Below are 14,282 nucleotides of genomic sequence, written 5' to 3' on the forward strand. Positions count from 1 at the left end.
ACCGAAATTCCATTCTCAACAACCGAATCTTTTCACCTACATTCTGGGGGTTAAAAAGTGAAGAAGAATGAAGAATAACAAAATGCTCTTTAGAATATTGTTTTCGCATAAAACATTTCTAAAATTTGCTGTTAGAATTAATCCAATTGAAAAAATATCAACATTTTACTATTACTAGATTTAAAGCCATAAAACCAAACCTACATTCTGGGGGCTATAACGAAAATGGGAGTCAACTTCAAGGACCAAAAAAATTGGTCTATCTATCAAAAGTAATGAAACTAACCCCTGGGAAAGGATTTTGGGAGCTCAAAATTTCGTTGAAAATATTTAATATCTTTTAAAATGCAAATCTACATCTTTCAGGTCTGATTCAAATTTCACCTACATTCTCGGGGTCAGGTGCTGTATACCGTTTAGTAGGGTGAAATAAGGGTGAAAAGGCTTTTCTTCGTTGCCCAACCATGGTGGCCGACATAATTTTTGGCCCCTTCAATTCGATTCGCACGCCGGGGGCAATGAGGGCTTTGGCAAAAATACCGTTTTTAAAACTTTCTCGAATTTACAGGAAAACTTGCGATCGCGAAATATAATCATCAAATTGATTCGAGAAGGGGTCAGAGGCAGTAACGCTAAGAAAATCCATCAAAAGCATCGATTTTCGGGGATGATTAAATTCTAATTTTTCTGAAAAGTGAACCAGATATTTATTTTTTTGTTAACTACCCTCGCCGAGCTCATGTCTTTAATAAAAGTTTAAAATGTTTGGTTTTTTTTATTTTTTTATCTTTATTCCGAAATTTGATATATTTCAATTCAGGACTTCGGGACGTCGGAACTTTTAGGTTGGTGTAATTTTTTGTCCCCTTTTTGCTTGCTTGGGAAAGGTCGAGAATTCCTCTTTGACCTTCGGTTATCATCTCGCTGGATAGTTTATAAACCTTTAAAGCCAGTTTGACATTATGTTTTCCGAGGTCTGAATCGCTGCTTCAAAAACGCTGAGCTTGCATAAAGATTGCATTGTTATTCAACCAATCAATCATCAAAACAAAAGATAGCGCGTGACGTAACTTGATTGTTCGATTCAACACTGCAATGTTTTCACTTTAATATAACACTTCAATGACCAGAGAGTTTACAATGTTTTGACAGCAAATTGGAATGAATTGTGTGCGTTTTTACAGAATAAGCTAACAGACTCATGAATAGATATACTGCTTTTAACACGACAACCAGTGCTCCTCTGATGTTGTTTAATCATTCTTCGAGTGCTGTCAAGGTTGATTTTGAGGTTGATGTTTTTGTCGATTATCAGATGATAATTTGATCATATCGTAGATGAAAAATAGGAACTCAAAACCAGTAATAATGCTAAATCCACAACATAATCCCAACGCACCGCCGATACTTGCTGTTTAAAGAGAGAGGAAAAAGTTGTTTTTTTTTAATTTTAAGTGGATATAGCATAGTCGGCGAACGTAGTCGGAGGCGACCCGAGGGCTCCTATTTAGATAGCTGTCTACCCGAAGGTAGGGGAGGGCGCCACTCTTTCTTCTCGAATTACTCCACTTAATTACTGAGCATCAGGCAGATTAGCATTAACTACCATTTTGGGAATCTTTGATATGACCTGTCTGTGGGTTCAACCCACAACCTTGCGCACGTAGCCGGTTACCTGGTACCCAGATGGTGAAATTTTCATCCGGCACTCTAAAGCTCTGAAGGTCGGGACAATTTTCAACATCTGGAAGGTTTAGATAACGGAATTTTGCGAGACTGCGTCAAGAATTTTGCAGCGGGAGGTCTGGTAACCCAGCCGTCGTCTTCGGGGATTGGTGGGTCCAACTAAAATATTTTCAGGTTTGCTTCCAAGGGTAGTTGAACCTGACTGGGAATGCGGCACATTAAAGCCCTATTCCTTATTCCTTTGACTTTACGCTGAAGATTTAATTTTGAAAGTGGTGAAAATTCGCGAAAACGTGAAAATTTGAATCAATTTCAAGCGAAAACTAACCCCATTACAGGAATACATTCGAAAATGGACGAGTCATTGTACTTACAAAAAATAGAGGCGAAGGACACAGTCGGCTCCATCTCTTCTTTGTATATAACTTTACTGGCAAATTGAACGTGAACTCCCACAATGTTGTTCCTATATAAAACAAAGTTTTTGAAATTACTTCAGAAAAAGAATCGAACCAAAGTCGTTATAGTAAGTTATAGTATGTAAGAACTATTATGAAAAAAAAAAAACCTATGTTTTGGTTTATTTTGAAATATTTTCAAAATTCCAGGGCTATAACTCCTAATTCACCCTCCTATCCATGTTGTTTTCTGTATAAATACCACGTTGGACCCGTAATTGGTTGACAAAGTAAGACTTTTATTTGACTTCTTTTTACTAACTGTCAACTTTTTGCCCACTTTTTGCCTACTCAAACAATTAAATAGGCAGGGTGAAAAGTGGGCCGTCTAAACTAGAGCTTACAAGCCTACATGGTTGACTGATGATTACGGTGTATCTCATCACTGAGCTCCTTGAGATGCAGGTGGAAAAAGCAGCCGTTAACGCTTGCACCTGAACCGCGATTCACCCTTGTATTGCAAATCTACGTTCTCCTGGGAATACGATGAACGAGAAAGAAACACTCAACGTTGTCTCAAGGTGTTCGGCGATGAGATGCACAGTAGTCACCAGTTACCCTAATTCAACCATGTAGATGTAAGATGGTCGTAGAAAGTGCTTGACTTATTACCCCCCACCCCCTCGAGAAGTTCTCAGATTGGGAATTGTCCTAAATTGGACCTAAATTGTCTTTTTTCATACTCACCTTGTGTAGTGTTCGATCTCTTGCATAGTAGAGTTAGCCAATGACGGTCGACTTTCTTTCACATATTGATATAATAATTCATGGCCGTAAACTTTTGGTTTGTTCGTAATCTGGTAGGAATACATTTCACATTCGTTAGGACATTTGTTGAAGCATACTTTATGTTCTTTGATGCCTTCTTCGTCTGAAATGACAACCAGGTTAGACCAACAAATCCGCTCATTTATCCCGCGCAAAGAGCCTGCTTCTTACCCCAACAATAGACAAGCAGTCGAAGTAAAAAAGATCACTTCAAAAGCAGCCAAAACAAATCAAAACTTGCAAGACAACCCCTCTGAAGAAGATATTTTAGTTCTGCAAAAAGAAATTGAAAACAAAAAGGCTCTCTTGAAATACCTAAAAACAGAATTCAAATTGTTAAAAAAGGAAGCTTTCCCTGATAAAAACAAAAAGAAGCTCCATTCTCACAAGTCTGAATCGCAGACTTCTATAGATATACTTCCTATAAGAAACTTTTTTTCGCTAGAGGGTGAGCACAGCCTACCTTCTCACAGACCCGGTGAAATTTTTTCAGCCAGTAGGGATAAAAATAACGGTCTGAAACTCGATGGTGATTGATATTCCCATATTTTTTATGGCTGGAGATTTAAATTCGTTTGTTTTCAAATAATCCAGAGGGGGATGGGAAAAATAGCATAATATATTTTGCAGTGAGGATTTGTTTATTTGATTATTTTCAGTGGGGACAAAAATTGGAGGATAATTTTCCATCGGAGACTTTAGTTTTGACAATTTTTTCCAGTGGGAAGGGATCCTAGGGGGTAAAGTTCCTGATTATAAGAAACTATACTTACACAAAGCCATTTGAGCAAAGTATGTCATACTCAAGTTACAAATGTTGATATCTAAAAATGAGTGTATGCATGTCGAATGGTTATTCGTTCAATAATAAGCAGATATTCAATGGGTAGTCGAACGTTTCACTTAAAACACTCCCATAATCGAACGTTCGAATGTTTTTCTTTTTTAATGATTTTCTTAATTACTTTTACTTTAAGTCATAAAATTTGTTCATGAAATTGACAATAGATTTATTTTAATGAATTTCTTTGGTACAACAAGAGCGACAAAAAATCCAATTTTGAAAGCAAAATTTGAAAAAGAAATTCTACCGTGGTAAATAGCCAGGAATTATTCAATGGCTGTTTTTGCCTACAGGTATGTAATAATATCTCTTTCAAAAGCTACATTCCAACTGTATTTGATTCCGGGGGTACTAGGTTTGCGAGATGACGTATGTACGTAGCAAAGTTCGAAAATCGACCCAAAGAGAGACTGAATTTCGAAAATGTTGTCCAATTTTTGACGTTTTTGCTACCCTCCTCAGAGAGACTATTTCCCTAAAATTTCAGCCAAATTTTTTTTAGGCTAGGATTGAAAAGTGTGTTGCTATAAAGTGGATTAACTATTGCAAATTTTGACTTTTTTTGGGAGATTAAGAACTCGAGAATGATTTGTTTTTTATAAAATTCCAATCAGGATTTCTGCCAAACCCCCCTTCCCCTAAATCCCTTGGAAATTAAAAGAATTTATTTGAAAACGGGGTCGATTCACGAAATTTTGTCCTTGAGAAATCTAAGCTCTTCGATTCGTGTAAAACGTCCATGCGAAAATTATTATCCACTTAAATTTTGTCATGCGTGTAATCCTGGTTGTATAATCACCTTTGGAAACCCTGGGTGCATACTGTTCGTCTACACAGCCAACTTTTTCATACACTCCCTTCAAAACACAATCGTCCATACAAAGTTCTTTGGTGTAAGGTCGGTCATTATCAATGATGGAATACGGCTTTTTACCACATCTGTCTGTGAAAGGTGTTTGTAATGTGGTGAACTAAAAAGACAAATCAAATATCCTCTGAATCGAAGTGATTATCCTTACTCAGGGTGAAATCTTATTTTCGCCACATAAATATTATGAAAACCATGATTTTTATTTTTCATGAAACCCCGAAAATCAAATATCCTCTGAATCGAATCGAAGTGATTTTCCTTCAGAGAATCATATTCTACACTAAAATTAGCGGCCGTAGTGCAGTGGTAGAGTATCCAACCACGGTGTACAAGGTTGTGGGTTCAACCTCCAGCCGGGTCATACCAAAGATTCCCAAAATTGTACTTTATGCCTCTCTGCTCTCAGCAATTAAGAGAAGGATCAAGGATAAGTGGAGCAATACAGGGAGAAAAAGTGTCGCCCTCCCCTACCTTCGGGTAGATAGCTATCGAAAGAGGAGCCTTCGGGACAATCAACTATACCATCTTTATCATCCTAAGGGATTTTGATGCGCATGCTAAACCGACGTTTGCGACGACGGGGACCGTCTAGTTTGATCTAAACGGTAAGTAACTGGGAGCTGTCCAAAATATTTCCTGGGCAATATCAGCGGAACTGTCGCAGAATTCCAGTCATGGTAACTAACCGTACTACGGCGTACAAGGTCTTGGGTGCGATCCACGGTCGGGTCATACCGAGACTTTGTACTTTGTAGAAAAATATAGTACTTGATGTCTCTCTGTTTTACTCACAGCAATTAACTACGACTGCGGTCGTAGACTTACTACTTACCAAATTCTTTTTTAAGAAGATAGTCGTCATTTTGCCAGTTTCCAATGGTATGTAATCACCTTCATCGAAGGAGAGGGTTTTATCATCTCCGTAATGGTTCAATTGAAATATCACTCCTCGTGTGAATGTATTGAAATCATATAATGTGTCACCGATGTCCAGGATAATCTCAAAACCATCATCTCTGTAAATAGAAAAAATTTTACCTAAAAAATTAGTAACAGTTAACTGTGATTTTGTTGTTTTTCAGATTTTTAGAAATAATGTCAGAATTAAACAAAAACTGATGAACAAAAACTCAAGGACCAAGTTTCTTAATCCTCGTTAAGCGAATTTTTTGATCGGTTTATTTTTTAAAGTGATACCCTAATGGAAGCACTACATAGTTTATGTATGTGTGTTTTTCCGTGACAGAGACGGTAAGGTTCTAATTTGACTAGATCCTGACCAGCTGAGGATTGGTTATTCCAAATCACTTCAGTCACTCTACCGTCCTCAAAAGAGAAAATGCATGAATTCGCTATTACTCAATAGAGAGTGCTAGATCTACTTTTCCTCGATGATACTTTCGATGGTATGTAGCGCCATCAGACGTTAATTTTCAATACTGCAATGGCTTCTTAAAAATATTCCGATCAAAGATGGCGGATATAGCTTGGCCCAGGATATACTCATTGAATTGAGCTGCGATCGCTTGCTTTCTGTTGGAATTTGTTCGGTGCTCTTCGTTGTTATTGGTCGAAAAAAAAGAAGTTACGGGAAAGTCTCGATATGCGAATGCACGGGGAAAACAAATTTGTCGGAGTTAAATAAATTTCGAGTTATGCAATAAGTGAAGATAAGGTTTACAAGGCATTTGTTAACTGAAAGCACCATAAAACTTGCTTGAGTTAAGGACACATTCGAGTTATCTAAGCTTTCTGCGACGAAGAGATTTTATGACAGGCTAATTCTCGAGTGCGCTTTACTGATTCATGACGTAATTCTTCCATAAAGCAAAAATATTTGAAGCTAAATGAGGCTCTCACAGTATACGTACTTACGGAGAACGGGTTTTGAAAAGTTTTGTAAGAAAATGAAACTCGATCTGTTTTTACGCGAAACAGGTATTACTTACTGATACGGCTGTGTCTGAGTCAGGAGAGGTGCTTTATTTTTATCGAATGAATTAAATTCCATACAAAGTTTTGCAATTTTGATCATCTCTGTGAAATTCGCTTCACCACATTGTTGGCCATTGTACCTACACATGGTACCATCTAAGTACTGTAATAGAGATAAATGTTTTAAATACAACTGACTTACATTTATTTTGAAGCATGGTGTTCTGAATCTAAACACCTTTTCGACCGTAGCCACCAATTACCACGCGGACATTTTTTTGTGCGCTTTACCACCCTAAAACCGTTTGAGTCTTTTTTAAGCTCCTAAAGACAATAGAAAAAAGTGTAAAAAAAAAGGGATTGGATCGAGTTTAGGGGGGTGAATTAAATAATAAAGTGGAGTGCCTGACTGCACGACTGCGGTCGAAAAGGTACATTAACGTAGATTCAGAACGCCATGCTTTGCATATATTAGTATAAATTGATTTATTGTATATATGCAGTACGGGATCCAAGACAAATGTCGGCTCGTGTTCGCCGACTGGTACCTTATACTCGCGAAATTGAAAAATTTCGAGTTTTCCTTTTGTACTTCATAAAAAAAATCGTTAAGCCATTATGGAATTCGATAATCGAACTAAAAATGCCATTTAATGCCTCAGGTGTGCATTACATGTAAATTTAGGTTGAATTTTGATCCTAAACTGAAAAAACCGTAACAATATTTTGGGTTGATTTTCCCAAAAAATAAATTAAATGGATAAACACAATTCTTTTAAAATAAGCGTACAAAAGGCAGCGATTTAAGGAGCGATGGTTAAGTGGTCAAAGGCGTCAGTGTCTTAAAGCAGGGGTTCGCGGTTCGAATCCCCGCTCCTTCCAATGTTCTGTTCAGTTCATAGATAGCCGGCTGGCCGTGGACCCCGTGAAAACAATCTTGATTACTGGGCTATCTACGTAAAATATCGATTCTATCTATCTAAAAGGTAAACTGAAATTAATTTCACCCACCTTTGTATTCGTCACATCCTTATACCGCAGTTGATATTTTTTCAAAACTTCCATAAAAGTGGTCACATTTTCTTTAGCTAACATCTCCAATTTTTCATTCGAAATCGGAGCGATACCAATTATCTCATCAGTCGATAATATGGCGTTTCGCATTTTAGTTTTTGAAAATCGATTCTCCATGCAAAGTCTTATAGTTGGAAATTCTAAAGGGTCTTTATGTATGAGTTCCTTTCGGATACTTGTTTTCCGAGCTAAGAAATCATCTAGTAACCCTTGGAAGAGGATAAAGGAAAATAAAAACGATACGGTCGTGATGATAAACCATATTAACCGTCGAATAAAATGTCCTTCAAATAGATACGGGAACCCATGTAAAGTAACATTGGAACGAAAATTGGAAAATAATTGGTTTGCTTTCGTTGATTTTGAATTTTCGGCCGCATGATTGTTTCTCGATTTGTTTTCGTTTTCGTTTTCGATCGTCATACCTCTCGAAACTTGTCGAAATTGACTGGAAATGCAGCCTGTGATAGATTTAAACAGTGTTGATACCACAGATATAGTTAATAAGAAAGACTTCTAAACTGAGGGGTTATTTCATGATATAATCCAGTTGCAGATGATAATTTCAAGTAGTATACTAGTAGTATGAAAGAAAGTCCAAGTGGTAAAGATAAATTAATAGAGTCTGTGGTAAGATTTAAAATCATTCATTCATTATCTTCGCAAACCATAAATTGAAGGAATATCACACATATCTTCGACTACAAAATATTATGAAATAAAGCGCCTATTTTGATAAAATTTATTGTAAAAAAAATGGTCACCGCACGTCGGGTTTTTGACATTGCAAAAAAAAAACATTCTCTCCAACGACAGATGGAGATCTCCTCTTTAAAAAGATACTCACGTACTTAATTAGCTTTCTCCCACTTAAATTTTCGCCAGCGAAAAAAAATTCAAAATAAACGATAAATTAGCTTTTTGAAAGTATATCTCTCTTTCTAGTAATCTTTTGCTGTTGAAACAAAACATAATCCACGGGAACCCCCTGGACTTAATGGGGACCTAATGAAATTTTAATTGTTTTTCCTAGCCCTCCTTTGGTCCTTTTTCAATAATCCGTTCATTAATTTTCCCTATTTTCCCCCAAGATTTCCAGAATACTTGTTAGATTCAAATCAAATATAATTTCCGCTCCATATTACAGTTTCGTGTTCTTCTAAAAAGCTTTTTAAGGAAACTTAAAATTTCTCTCCCTATCAGTTCCGTCATCCCACCTCAGTGACAAAGAATGAAATTAAACATCTGCGAGTAACATAGGTGAGTTTATTGACTGAGAATATTAGTTGAAAAAATGTTTGTCAAAATTTGTGAAAGATTAACCCTAAAATTTTCCACATTTTTATGTTTTTATGACCATTCCTAAAGGCCGGTCTCCACTTTCGCGCGACATGAGGGAAAGTTTTTTGATATTATTGTAAGTTCATTGATCGACTGAAAAATGAAGCAATTCCATTGGTCGAAATTGACGTAACGGATGAAAAAAGTAGAACTTCCTTTAACTTTTTTTTGTTCACGCGAAACTAATCTTTTCTTCAGGCAAAAAAACTGTCGCCCATTTTGCGCGAAAGTGGAGACTGGCCTTAAGAGTTGTAAAAACTTCGGTCGTATAATATTTATTGTTCTTATACAGGTTTTCTATCACTCTTTGACGTGAATCCTTTATTTGATTCATCTCCGAGCAAATTCTGATACTCTACCGCGCATGGAACGTATTCACTCTAAAGGCCATGTATCTGCCCAGATTGGTGCACCGCTTTGATCTTTTTCATGCAGATTCGAGATGAATATTTAAATGAGCTTTCGAGCATGTAGATTGGCTAAAGCAAAACAATCGCAACAAAATCAACTGTCAATCATAAACATAAACAATACATAAACATTAGAGTCCAGTCTCGTTTGTTTTTGTTTCTAGCAAAAGGCAATCCGGTTTTGAGAACCAGGTCAAGTATTTTTAATCTGTTTAGTTCACACGCATGCGCTCTTCGTTTATCTGCAATGTCATTGACTTACTATTTGTCATAGTATCTTTCCCATCTGCTAAGGTTGAAATCGTCCGCCGTCGTCCGCGCGGCCTATTCCTCTTTCCACAATAATAACCTCTAATCTCCGGATTTTTGTACATATAAATTAAAGCGTTCAAACCAGAACAGAAATAAAATGGTAGATGAGCTATAGGGAACCATGGATATAACATTTTAAAAGCTTCATTGCTCTTTGTTAAAGCTAAACCGGCAGCGACATAATATAAAGACATAGGTATCAAACATAATACGTAGATAATGGATATAATATTTAGCGTGGATACCGCGTTTTGATGCCGCTGTCGGATGATCTCATGGTGTTTGCCACCTTCTGTCAGCTTACAAGTAATCTTTTGACCAAGGCTCTTGGTTGACCATGTATTGATTATAATTAGACAGGTCACTTCAAATATAGAGCCCCATCCGACAAGAAAATAATAAATTTCCGTTAAACTTCGGTTGGTATATTGAGGTGCATTTACTAAAAATGTTAAACTTGATTTCCCAACCATCAATATACTCCACCATAACAATCCGATTAGTATTTTCCAGTTTTCGATCGGTGATAACGGTTTTCTGATTGCGTAATTACGCACGATTGTTAAGAAAACAGCAAGAACAAGAGTACTGATTATCTCTAATTGTCTTGTTCCTTCTTTTCGGTACGGTGTTATGAAGGTTGTTTGATTGGTCACTGATGATGCATTGTTGTCGTTGAAGAGTGAAGCATTATGGTATTGATGTAGAAAAGTCAAACATTCCATGTCGATCCTTTCGTTTTTTTTATTTAGATTACCAAACTCGATTTTGTCAATGATTTGAGAAAACTCTAATCGTCTTTTATAACTATTAGTAGAATTGCTCGATGAAAACTGAGTAATTTTCCCAACCTTAAATCATAGTATAAGAAAGCCGCGGCTGGAATGATAACATCTGAACTTCTGTTGTTCTATCTCTGTCGTATTTGATGACTATTTTTTTATCAAGAGATCAGTAATGTAGTATCTTTAATGGTAAATTTTATTGGTTTGTCGTTAATACTTACTTCTCTGCCAGTAAGGCATACAGGAAAACTGGGAGCCGGGAGGCGGGAGGCTGAACCGGGAGCCGGGAGTCGGGAGGCTGAAATCGAAAGTGGGAGGCGGGAGGCGGGAGGCTGAAAACGAAAGTGGGAGGCGGGAGGCTGAAATTGAAAGTGGGAGGCGGGAGGCTGAAAACGAAAGTGGGAGGCGGGAGGCTGAAATTGAAAGTGGGAGGCGGGAGGCTGAAATTGAAAGTGGGAGGCGGGAGGCTTAAAACGAAAGTGGTAGGCGGGAGGCTTAAAACGAAAGTGGGAGGCGGGAGGCTTAAAACGAAAGTGGGAGGCGGGAGGCTGAAAACGAAAGCTGGGAGGCGGGAGGTGGGAGTCGGAAGGCTGAAATCGAAGGTGATATAGGCTGAAAACGAATAGACGAAAGGCCGAAAGCGAGAACTAAGTTGCAAAGATAAACAAAATCTTGTGAAGATAAACAAAGACAACGGTTTAAAAAGCACTCTCACGAGTTCCGTATCGTTTGTTAGTATACGCTTTTTCAATTATAATAAGGATCCTTACGGAGCCTGGAGTATGTAATTGATCTGAACAGTTAGCCTAGCCCATGAGGTCCAAGAGGTCAGTTCACCCGTATATGCAGTAGTGTTTTTTATAAGGATTTTTGAATTGCGCAAATTCGCACTGGCTCTATAGTACATCGGTAGCGTGACGGACTCAGAATTATTAACTAGAGATTTTGGTAGTTCGAGCCGGGGTCAAATTTTCAGTTTTGAAAAAAAATTCTAAGTCGCAAGGCGTTCTAATCATTTAGCTACATTTCACTCTTGGTGTTTTCAAGTTAGTCTTTAATTATTGGAAATATGAATAAAAAGGAAAATACTTTCATTTGTCTTTTTTTCTACGCTCAATGTCAATTTTCAGGATAGGACTCGAGGTTTGTTTACATCAGAGGAAACCCCGTTCTATTTAATTGTTAAAAAAACTCCATGACACAGCATTCGAAAAAGTAGAATAATTAGGCTTTCCACAAGTATATTACTTTTTGATAAATATAACGAGATTGCTCACGGAAATATCTAACCCGGGCCTGTCAATCATTTTCTAGACCTGTCAATCACTTTTTTGGCAGCATATTCAGTCAGTTTTGCTTTTCTTTTCATCGTGGTTCTGAAAAAAGTGTTTATAAGATATAATAAAAAAAGACGAAAGCCGATTTTTTAGCATTTTTTTAGTTGAAAGTTTTGGAGCATTGGATTTTCAAGACAAGGGAAAGTCATAACTCTTGACTCTTGACTCTCCACCCGCTAATCAACCTGATCCATTTTGAAATACTGTACTTGAATCAAACTGCATTGAGCTGAGGTGACACTCCCGGGAGTGGGGGGGGGGTGTTACCAATTGACAGTATGTGCGGCAAAAAAATTGGCTTTTAGAATCGCACCCTTACAGTGCATTTATCAAAAGTCCACCCTTACAGTGCGTTTCTGATAAATTGGAAAACATACCCTTAACCGTTATCTGGTACCAGATGTGGAAATATGCTACGACACGCTTTGCTCTAAAGGTCCGGCATATTTTATATTGGTCCGCTCCTTTAGAGCTTTAGCGTGGGCGGCCGCCAATACGCCATCGGAATATCAGATAGCCTAAACCGCCGCAGATAGCCGTCGCGGCGTCGGTCAATTTGCCTGACTGCCCCTCCCCAATTTTTGTTTCTTAAAATTTTAACGGAAATTTTCAAAAATATCAATAAGAGCTCATAAAACCAGAAAAAGTTTGATCAATGTTGACAAAACAGACAAAATAACACAATTTTCGTCGCACCCGTATAGGATTCAAACTCTCTATAATCATTACCCTTAAGTTGCCGTTTCATCGACTTATCCACTCGGCCACGCAGCTGATGTGCAAGAGAAGTGAACAATGATTATCATGAGACCTTTATTTTGCCATGACTTGTATAATTTTACCCTGTCAAGGTATTGACTTCTTAAAGAAATGATTTTAGATTATTTCCAACATGCAAGAGCCGATTGCACTAAATATATATAACACTCGAAAACTATCATGTTATATTTTTTTGTAATTAAATCTTGCATCAGCAGTTTCGAAACAAAAGCATGCTATATTTTTATGTAAAATTATTTTTATAAAGAGAAACGCTTCCTAGGATTAAAGGAAATAAACCAGCTGTGCTGGAAGGTCAGCCCGAAATGATAAGAAAGATTAGAAGATAAGAAGATTAAAATAATTAATTCAAGGAAAACTAGTTGTCCCTTATTTTCCAAGGAAAATTAGTTATCGCGTATTTTCCAAGGAAATTTAGTTATTGCGTATTTTCCAAGGAAATTTAGTTATTGCGTATTTTCCAAGGAAGATCACTAGACCGTATTTTCCAAGGAAAATCACTGGTCCGTATTTTCTGAGGAAAATAGTTGTTGCGTATTTTCCAAGGAAAATTAGTTGTTGCGTATTTTCCAAGGAAAATTAGTTGTTGCGTATTTTTCAAGGAAAATTAGTTGTTGCGTATTTTCCAAGGAAAATTAGTTGTTGCGTATTTTCCAAGGAAAATTAGTTATTGCGTATTTTTCAAGGAAGATCACTAGGTCGTATTTTCCAAGGAAAATCACTGGTCCGTATTCTTTGAGGAAAATTAGTTGTTGCGTATTTTCCAAGGAAAATCCTTTGTTCCGTTCTTTCCCAGGAAAATCAATTTTCACGTATTTTTCAAGGAAAATCAATTGTTCCCTATAGCTAATTTCCAAAGGAAATCATTTCTGTCGTATTCTCCAAGGAAAATCACAGCACTTTATTGATTTTCTTTTGAAAGAAAAGGTATTTCCCTTGCAAAAAATACAAAATAACTGAAATTCCTTGTGAGCAATCATTAGTTGAATTTTTCTTTTTGAAAAAGAAGATTATTATTCCCTTGAGAAACACAAAGAAAATCAATTTCCTATGCGAAAATTCATAGCCTGTCTTATTTAATTGGTAATCGTCAGCCGTGCAAAATTACTCGAATCTGATTGGTTTAGAGGAGTGCGATTAATCGTTAATTGCACTATTACCACTTTTTGCACTCTTCGGCGGGGGGACACTTTTATCCCCTTATTCTATCTTATTCTGAGACTTTTTTTTACTATATAATAAAAAACAAAGACATTTTTTTTCTTCAATATAAAAAAGAACAAAGAAATTCGCTTTGTTGCATTGCAATTCGAATGTCAAAAATTTTCCCTTTTTCTAAAAAAACTATGATTTACCAATGATTGTTTACTGACGATTACCTCGGAATCGTATGTTTTGTCGTGCAATTAACGATTAATCACTCGTAACAAAGGAGAAAATACCGTAATTTGCACTCGTCCTTCGGACTCGTGCAAATTACTATTTTCTCCTTTGTTACTCGTGATTAATCGTTAATTGCACTCCAAACCATACGATTACTAGTACAAATACAGATTTTATTTATTTTTCTCTTGGAAAACTGCTCAGAATGATGATTTCACAAACTGGGGGGAGGAGTCTTCAAAAGTCATGCATCTGACATGTTCTAGTCCAACAGCTAAAAAGTCCGATAAGGCAATCG

The 14,282-nt window shown here is 36.9% G+C and overlaps 2 protein-coding genes across 2 annotated transcripts in view; one reads left to right on the forward strand and one right to left on the reverse strand.

The window, feature by feature from the left end:
* The window catches only part of LOC136823765 (uncharacterized), a 56,454-nt gene that overhangs the window by 8,410 nt on the left and 33,762 nt on the right, over nt 1-14,282 (forward strand). The gene's annotated exons all lie outside the window — the stretch shown is intronic.
* LOC136823764 (amiloride-sensitive sodium channel subunit alpha-like) lies at nt 614-8,057 on the reverse strand. The gene is made up of 8 exons (XM_067079934.1): nt 7,574-8,057; nt 6,577-6,725; nt 5,460-5,643; nt 4,556-4,727; nt 3,686-3,736; nt 2,832-3,015; nt 2,061-2,152; nt 614-1,411 (listed from the first exon to the last, which is right to left on the reverse strand). Exons 1-8 carry the CDS (start codon nt 7,751-7,753, stop codon nt 1,275-1,277), a joined length of 1,149 nt encoding a protein of 382 aa, XP_066936035.1. The 5' UTR covers nt 7,754-8,057; the 3' UTR covers nt 614-1,274.

This window comes from Clytia hemisphaerica, unplaced genomic scaffold (genome assembly GCF_902728285.1).
Source record: "Clytia hemisphaerica strain Z4C2 unplaced genomic scaffold, Clytia hemisphaerica genome assembly, whole genome shotgun sequence".
NCBI lineage: Eukaryota > Metazoa > Cnidaria > Hydrozoa > Leptothecata > Clytiidae > Clytia > Clytia hemisphaerica.